Below are 9912 nucleotides of genomic sequence, written 5' to 3'. Positions count from 1 at the left end.
ACTATATTCCACTTAATGATATGATAACAAAAATATATGCTAGCAAAATTAACCACCAACTAAATATTAAGATGTTTGTTTGAGACAACAATAATCCCATAAAAAACAAATCAAAATAAGTTATGAATATCAATTCAAAATTAACTAAAAGTTGAAGGATAAAATTGATTAAAAAAAAGCCAAAAAGGACTCAATTGAAAGAAGAAAAATTAGAAGATAGAATTAAAAAGAAAAAAAGATATCAAGGACAAATAACAGCAATGTTGATTAAGAAAGGGCTAGGTATGCTAGCAAGTTATTTTCAAACCTCTTTAAACACAAGGATGGGAAAACAAAGTGACAGAGGATTTTGTCTGATGCAAAGACAAAATGTACATTTCTCTCTTTGCTTTTCCATGTGCTCATGCCCAGAGAGAAAATACATAGGTAAACATGAGGTCATTCTCAAAATACTGCCGATGCATGCCCTACTTGTCTTGGGCCCATAGGTAGCCTCTTGACAAAGAGGGAAAGCAATTCTCTTTGTCATTGCATGATCTTCATCTGGACCTTCTTAGAGGAAGAAAATTAAATTAACCAACCCCGTCACCATCTTGCCCCAGATTATGTAGCCGCTTATGCCACATTGTTTTGACATTTTATCGTCAAGTAATCCAGACCCATTTAATCCTGTAAACCATTTGGAACCCAAGCTGTGGAAAAAACTGAGTTGTGGCCCTTCCATGTGAGCACCAGCATATGATCTTCTTCTCTTTTCATGCCCCACCCACTAGCATGCTCTTCTAGCAAGGATCTAACTTCACCAATTGTGTCTTCACAGAATGGAACGCTTGAAAACCCTGCATTTTTCATCCTTTGTGCTAATTTAATCCCAGATTCTAATCTCTCTATCCTTTGAGCCCCTTCAAAACTGATAATATTTTCGATTTTATGACCAATATCAGACTCATATTCCATCCTTTGGCTACTATCTTTAAGTAAGAAAGTTTCCAAAGCATCGAATGGTATCCATAGAAAATTGAAGCAAGTAGGGATCCTGGAAGAGAGGCTTGGTGCACTTAAATCAGAATCTTCATCGACAACAACTACAATACAAGGATTGAAACCTTTTACTGTACAAAGGAAAGCGTCTCTTAAGGAAGAATTTTGAACACTATTTCCCTTTTCCTCATCAGACAAGTATCTTAACCAGTTTTGGCAATTTATCACCAAGGCCTCATCGTCTCTAAGGTCTAGCATTGTAGGAGTCAAGTGATTCAACAATGACTCGAAATGAAAGTCACGAGAAGATTCCTGGGACATAATTTCACTTGAAGCAAAAGAAGATGGGTCATGATCAAACACATTGAATTCAAAAGGAACATCCCTATATTTGGCGAAATTGCTCAAACGGAGACCAACTTCTTGACATGATACATTAAGAAAAGGAGGGACTGGTGGTCTACAAGAGGGAACTGTAATCCTAAGTGAAGGAGGACCTTCGGGCCTTATAGCTAAAGCATCTATAAGAGTAGGCCACTGCATACAATGAGTGATGCTAAAATCTAAGATATGAACTTTAGAGTAACCTTCAATTGCCTTCAAAATAGCACTGTTTGACGCACAAAATCCAAACCTGTGCCAAGGGATAAGATCAACGTACACGGCAAGCTCGGTGACAGGCATGTTCCTCCTCCGAATTGTGCTGCTACCATCAAAATTCATCGCGGTAGGACAAACCTTGGATGCCCTGGAGATAAGTGCCCTAAGAAACCAAGAAGTGAGCCTTTGGTTAGGGTCACCAACCAAAGAAGCAACATTGTTGAGCACCCACATCACTTGTTGAGCCAAAGTCCCATCATTGTGTTCTAAGGCACTAGCACAATGAAGTAGAAGCTTCTCTATACAGGCTCCATCAAGGCTACCAAGACACCCTTTAAGTGCACCGGAGAGAGAGCTTTGAGGGTTGTTGAAGAGACTAGGATTTTGTAGAGAAATGGAGGTATTACTGTTTCCTCTCAGTTCAGTTTTCATGGCTAACAAAAGGAGATCTAATAAAGAAGAAGTGTTAGGGTTTTTGTTGATTTTAATTAACGTGCATGGAAGGTGTGGTAGCTTCAAAAGAAAACTAAGAGGATGCTAGAGAGGAAAGCCCTTTGGATTTGTTCATTTTTTACACTTGTCTGATGAATATTGGTAGTTGGGATTGAAGAGCTAGGTTTTATCTATTTGTGGATCCAAAGTTCTTCAAGAAAGATGAGGTCTGTGTTTAGCAAATCCATCTATAGCTAACTTTAGTGCTATAAACATGTTGGGATTTGCAGAGAGACAGAGAGAGGGGGGAGTTAAGAGCTAGTTTATCTGCTACTTGAACCATATATATATAGCATGGAGCCGAAAAATCACACATAAATGAACCTTGAGTCATTAAAATGACAACAGATAGCCAGGGTTAAGTAGAATGCAGACAAACACAGCACTTTCACTTTCTTTAAGTTTTTACTAGCTTTTCCCTACTGAAATCAAAGACATGGCTGAAAATGAAAGGTGAAAGGTATCCATGAGGGCATAAGCACACATGCATAATTTTTACCATCAATTTATGTAGAGTACTGGTCTAAACCCTTGTTCCATTCATCATGCGCAGACAAACACTGCACTTTCACTTTCACTTTCTTTTAGTTTTTACTATCTTTTCCTTACTGAAATGAGGGCATAAACACACATGCATAATTTTTACCATCAATTTATGTAGAGTACTGGTCTAAACCCTTGTTCCATTCATCATAAAGGATATCTGCATGTGCTATATACATGTAGCTGAGATCAAGCTAAACTAGCTAACAAAGAAGAGATAAATTAATCATCTATGCCGGGTCAAGGACACCTAGGATTATCTATATTTTGCCTCATGTGGGTTACTTAACGTTTGTTAAACTCCCATTAAGAAGGATATATAATTATATACGGTCTAATTTGGATTGATATTGCAGCTTATATAAGCTATTTTGGCCTATTGCTAATTATCCTCCCCACTCATTTTCTCTAATCTAGTGATTGTTGTGATTTCTTACTACATAGGCAGAGCATAGGTTAAGAAAGTTGTCTTAGCCGGCCACTCTTTTGTCGAATTTAAGGCAATGGAATGCCAATTAAGACAAAATCCGATGACTAATTAATAGGTTTAATTAATGTTTTTTTGTTTTTTTGGCCATTGAGTTTAGTGATTGATGGCTACCTTTCATTTCCATTCTTTCAGGTATACAATGATGCATATGAGATAAACTTTGTTTCTTGTACCGTGTAATGCCACAACTAAAGACAAACTAGACCTCTTCCCACAAGAATGAATTTAGGGTGTTATAAAACGTGACTCCATAGTCCATGCCCATCACCATAAAACTTTCCCACGAGCTTTTCAGATATGAGATTCAGGTTGTGCCAAAAATTAACCCTCATCACTAGGGATTAGAGTATAGGAAGATGCGTGTGGAACGATACATATGGTGTTGGAAAAAGAGAAATTTTAACAAAAACTAAATGAGGATGCATTAAACTTTACCATGAACCTTTTTTTTTGGTTTATTTTTTTAAATTATTTTAATTTATTTTTTATAAAGTTTTTCGATCTCATGATTAGAGTTACATATTTTAAATAAATAATATTTTAAAAAATAATAATTACTGCACCATTAATTAAAGACGGGAAAATCCCACTGAGTGGCGTTTATAAATATGAATTGATGTATACACACCAAAAAAGAAAATTGCTTGGACTTCTCGTGCTTTATTTGGTCTATCATTTGGAACAAATTTCAAGAAATTAATTCTTGTCCGTATGACCCAGGCCAACAAAGTTGTACCAAAGACAGTTTATGATTTGACAAAGCTGAGAAATTATGGCGGTTTTTGGATGTCACAGAATATGATCAAATGATTTGATTATTCTGTTTGATGGATTCAATTTCTGGCCTCCTCCTCTCTCTCATCATGTCTTAGCTCTTACGTGAGCTTTCTTTCTGCACATCGTTTTGGAAAGCTCGAAGTTTTTTCTTGTAATCGAGTGCGTCTTTCGAATAAAGCAAGAAATAATTTCCTGCGTAACTTGGTGCAAATCAAACATGACAACAAGCTGTACTTCGTAATTGCTGTATGAACATTTCTAGCTTTCATGACATAACCTGACCAGTCATAACTTCTGCTGTAATTTTAAGGGGGATGAAGATAACTAGTTGATTAAAATGTTAATTTATTTTTGTATTGTTATATTAAAAATATAAAACTGAAAGAAATTTTAAAAACATGATTAGACTGGAGAGAGAGAGAGAGAGAGAGAGAAATATAGATAGATGCAATGATTCTGATTTGAAATTACATAACTTGTCTCGTTAACATTTCGAACGAATTATCTGTTTCAGCAAAGCTGTAGTGCTTTGCCACACATGAGGATACGTCTTTGTCACTTTTACAAGAAAATCCAGTAAGAATCCTTTGATTTCGATGGAGCTTTCCATCACTGGCAAAGGGTAGCTTTTGCTTTGTTTGTTCTACAGTCATGTCTCCGATTTTCCTTTGATAAAATTACTAATTAGTCTTGTCTCCGTGATTAACAGTGCATGAACAGATATTTTTTTAAGCATCAAAATCGATCAAAACAATAAAATGATGGAGCTCAATTTCAATAGCAACGCCATAAAGTTTGATGAGTAGGAGCTGTAGCAGCTAAATTTGTGGATTACGGTAATTGCTGTTTTGTTTTTTTATTTTTAAAAGTATATTAGTATTGAAAAAATATTAAATTGATGTTTTATTTTAGTTATTTTTTATAATTTTAATATATTGATGTAAAAAATAATGAAAAATAATTTTAATATTTTTTTAAATAAAAAAATAGTTTTTTAAAAAACTCTTATACCATGATATCAAACACTGTATAATAAAGCATACATGCCCATTATTAATTAACAATGATGGATAATCAAGTAGCCAAAATTACATAATTAGTATGATTAGCATTTAAGATTTTATTCAAGTAGTTTTAGTTACCTAAAGGTGGAACCAATTCGGATAACTAATATAAAACTTTTTTGAGACATGGGATCTTCATATTCATGAAATAATTTGGATAATACTAAAAAAAATCCGAGTACCCAAATCATATATCTTTTTATATAAATTTTCAAACGGCTTTTAGCTTTTCTTAGACCAAAATTTGGTTGGTCAAAACTTTTCTTGGGCGTAATTGGGACTGGTTAATTTTAATTTTGTTTAGTATTTTCCATAAATTTAATGGGATAATATAGGTAAAAAAAAATCAGGTTATCTAAATCATCCTAATTCCTTGATCAGGTAAAACAAATGCAGGTAAGGAAAAAAGAAATATGATAATTCAAGTAATTATAAAAATATCAATTTTTCACTTTCTCACTCTTGATTCAGAACATGTTTATTTTTACATTTCAAAAATATTTTTGAAAAAAATTAAATTATTTATTATTTTCTTTGCTTTAATTTTTTTTATTTTTTAAAATTGTTTTGATGTACTATTATTAAAAATAAATTTAAAAATATTAAAAATATTATTTCTATATATTTTAAAATGAAAAATATTTTAAAAAATTATTATTATAATAATACCAAATAGACTCTCGAACTCAGCCTATTTAAAATTTTAAATCATCCCAATCTCATGGTCACATGACTCCTTTTCAGTATAAGAGAGAGACTCGAATCTAAAATATCTGGAAGAAAGGAGGCCTCACATAAGTGCTAGTTGAAATTGAAATATAAACTCACTAACGTAAAATCACATGAACGTAGACAGATAGAGCTCCTAGCTAGTTTCTTGGCCAAGTTTAAATTTAAGATTATTAAATTATTAAAATAAAAAAAATTAATTATTTTTTAAAATATTTTCAAAATATAAAAAAAAACAGATTCTAAAACCCTATTTAATATTATAGTAGCAGTTGCTTTTTAAAATATTTTTAGTTTGAAAATACATTAAAATAATATATTTTTTATTTTTTAAAATTTATTTTTAATATCAACATATCAAAATAATATATATATATATATAATTTAAAATAAAAAAAATTAAAATTATTTCAAAAACATTTTTACACCCAAAAACAAACTAATTGTCACTAAAGGTTTTAAACTGGACAGCTCTTCAATTAATGCTTAACAGATCATTGCAATTAATAAACGATCGAGCATGTCCTCGCTATTTCCAGACATATGGGAACTCGGAAAGAACAAAACCAAAAACCTTGAACTCTATTTTGTTCTTTATCAAAGGTGTGGTCAAAGGAGGTTTTTTTTTTTTTTTCCAGAATGTGCTCCAAGGAATTATGCATGAATAACTAGTGCATTACTTGAAGGATTTGCCTAAAAAAAAAAAATTCAATCGGACAATGAAAGCACCTATTCCACTTGATAGAAGAGTACTTTTTTGGAATATTGTCATAAGCTGACTTGAATCGAAAATATAAAACTGGCAAGAACATAGTGATTTCCACCCAAACTTTAATTACTTCCAAGAATTTATCATTCCATATGCTTTGTCATTACATATAATTGGAAACCAATTGTACAGAAAGTGTATGTATATATATATATATATATATATATATATATATATATAGAGAGAGAGAGAGAGAGAGAGAGGCTTGCTATTTTCAGAATTTGAATTTCTTGAGTCAAATGCCGTACTTCTCATATTGGGATTTACAATGATATAACTTGTAATGGTTGTCTTAAGCGTAAGGGCTTCATGATCAAATTGATTTTTTTTTAATGGAGGTATTAACTTTTAGTGATTGACGACTTGATGCTCTTAATTATGCTTTGACAACTTCCAAATTAATTTACATGTCTTTAGCTAGTGACATGGACGACACCTTAATCATGCATGCACGCTTTAATTTGAGGTATTATTTATATATATAGTTCTGTCAAATGCTGTATAAAAGTTTAAATCATGCTGATATTTATTGATGTGGAAAATATTTGTATGTATATTCCTTTGTTCTGGTGGAACTAATACAATTATTTTTATAATGGTAGCACTAATTAATTACAAATTACACGATTTGATTTATTTAATTCGGATCTTAAATCCATTTTTGTGTTAACTCTTGTCCTTGAATTAATCATCTTTCGCACCAGTTTGCTGGTGCTGTTTGAAATGGAGGGATTATTGTGTACAGTAATAAAGAATTCTCTTATCGAGAAAATTTGATGAACTTCTTCAGGCTCAATATATTTATGACAGCATTGGAAAGCTAACTTAATGGAAAACAATTTTTATGTTTAATTATCACTTCGTCTAGGTCAGCTTTCATCAAAGAAACAATTAGATCATAAGCCCATAACCTAACTTAATCAACTCATAACTCTTCAAATAAATGAGTCCATTTATAAATTAAATCGAATAAGCTCAGATATCCATAATTTAATTGATTTAATTAAATTATGATGAGATCTGATTTAGTTAATTTTAAAAAAAATTATTTTTAATTTTTATTTAATATGCATTAATTTAAATGGTAAGTTAATTTATGAATTAAACCGGATAAACTTGGATAACTTGATTGATTTACCCACGATTTAATTGACCTAACTAAACCATAATAAAATCTGTTTTGGTCAACTTGAAAAAAATTATTTTTAATTTTTGTTTAGCATGCATTTGTTTTTTAAAAAAATTTATTTTTTTATACAAACAATGTAGTTTTATTTAAAAATAAATTCAAATCGACACCAATTTTTTAACATATTCAAGTTAGCCCGTGAGTTTACCCTACCAATTCACCATACAAGTTTTAGGTCAAATCAAATCTTGATACAGGTGTGATGACTATGAAAATAACCAAATCTGTCGAATATTCTACTAATCAATGGCTTCGCTAAATTGTCTGAATGTGCAAGTATGATCCCTCTCAAGCCCAACAAATATAAATGGAGTGAAAGCAACCAGACAACAGAGAGTTTTCGTCGACGTCCATTGTTTTGCCACACATTTCGAGATGGACTTGCTGTCATCTTCTAGTTTGTGAGAATGCATTCTCTGGATTCTTCGTGGGCCAATGCCATTGGTATTTTGCTCGCCTAGCTGGGAGAGCAAGTTTTCCCTCTGGCTTTGATTGTCGGAAAGAATTCTGTGGACAAGATATTGAAGCCACAAATTCCATATTTCGATTGTAGCGCAAAATTGACAAGTAAATAGATATTCCATCAGTACAGTTCTGGCAACTCAAATGCACAGATATTTGCCTCTGCAACAATCCTTGCACATTCTTCCTCAATGTTTGGACTGAATTTATGTCCCATAGTAATAAATGGACCCATGAAATACTAATTTGAGGACGGTAAGGAAATGCAAAAACATCTGTTAAAATTTTATTTTTAAAGAACATGGATAATAGGTATATTTGAGCTCAAAGATTCGACTCAAGCAGCTGTCTTTCTTTCGTTCGGTTTCCATTGATCCTAACCATAATGGTTTGAGAGCTCGTACAGGGATTTCAATTGAATCCAAGAGATCTTACGTTCTCGGTGTGGAAAGAGAAGGATTTTAACATAAAACATTGATTTGTTTAAAATAAATTATGAAATAATAAAAAATTAATCTAAAAAAGCTTTTAATTTGAATATTTTATAAATTCAAAAACCTTTCATAAAATACAAGATTTTCTTTTTTATATATATATATATATATATATATATATATATATATTGTTTTTTTTAAGGAAGAGCATTTAAGTTAAGTGGGTTTTGATCAATTTTTTATGTTTGTATTTTGACTGTAAAATAATTTTTAGACCTATAAAGTTTTGAAACAACAACATCCCTCTCGATCCGTTTATTTATTTATTTATTTTAAAGTATGGTTTTAAGGTAAAAAAAACTAGTAGGTTTTAATTTTTTTTACAGGGATATTAATAATTAAGATAAAAGAATTATAGTAAGAGTATTCTCAAGTTAGCTTTTCCATGTCAAAATTAAATCAAATTATATATAAATAAATTGTAGTACCAATAAATAAGTATGTTCTTACCTATCTTTCATGAAATTCAAATCATCCATCCATAATAATAATGTGGGAATGAAATTCATTGATCACAGGACACAATTGATTCCACCGAATTCAGGGCATATGAAGGCTCCACCACATGATGTAAAGCCAAGTGACAAAACCACCACAAGAAGAAGGCATGTACATCTCTTTCCCTTTCATCTCCGGCAGGCCATATATTTCCCTCTTCAATACGCCACATATATATACATATATCAGCTGGTACGTACCCCCATACATCAATATGGTCTCTATCAACATTTTAAAACCAAATAGCCAGCATGGAAGTGATATTCTGTCATGTATCATCATGATCTTTCCTCCACAAAAAAATTAAAAAAAATTAAAAGAAAGATTCTATTCAAGTCATGAATCACATGGTATGATTTGATGAATTTACATAATGGTTTTAGCATACTGCTTTGAAAGTTTTTTTAAGTTAGAAAATATATTAAAATAATATATATTTTTATTTTTTAAAATCTATTTTTAAGATCATCAAATCAAAATAATTTAAAAACACTAAAAATAACTAATTTAAAACTAAAATTTTTTAAATTTTAATAAAAAAACAGGTTTAATTTTAATTCCAAACCACTAATTAAGTAAATGAATAAACATTAGAGAAATTTTTTAATTAATTAAACGATAAAGAGCAGATAATAAAGGGTTTCTTATATATATATCTTACAATAAATAAAATAAGATTTTGTAATCTAGTGGTCACATTGTTTATTCATTAATTAATTTATTTATTTTTATAATTAGTTTACTCGTTAGATCATTTTCCCCAAACATTGAAGAAATAATTTTCACATGTAAGCTTCCTTTACATTTCAATAATAATATGCTAT

General features: G+C 31.0%; 1 protein-coding gene across 1 annotated transcript; it reads right to left on the bottom strand.

Annotated features, from left to right (window-relative positions):
• Positions 1-241: 241 nt before the first annotated feature.
• Positions 242-2307, bottom strand: LOC133672404 (scarecrow-like protein 32). The gene has a single exon (XM_062092810.1). The coding sequence runs from the start codon at positions 2011-2013 to the stop codon at positions 664-666; it is 1350 nt and encodes a 449-aa protein (XP_061948794.1). The 5' UTR covers positions 2014-2307; the 3' UTR covers positions 242-663.
• Positions 2308-9912: the final 7605 nt, after the last annotated feature.

This window comes from Populus nigra, chromosome 14 (assembly GCF_951802175.1).
Source record: "Populus nigra chromosome 14, ddPopNigr1.1, whole genome shotgun sequence".
Lineage (NCBI taxonomy): Eukaryota > Viridiplantae > Streptophyta > Magnoliopsida > Malpighiales > Salicaceae > Populus > Populus nigra.
This window is presented reverse-complemented; position numbering and strand designations above follow the sequence as displayed.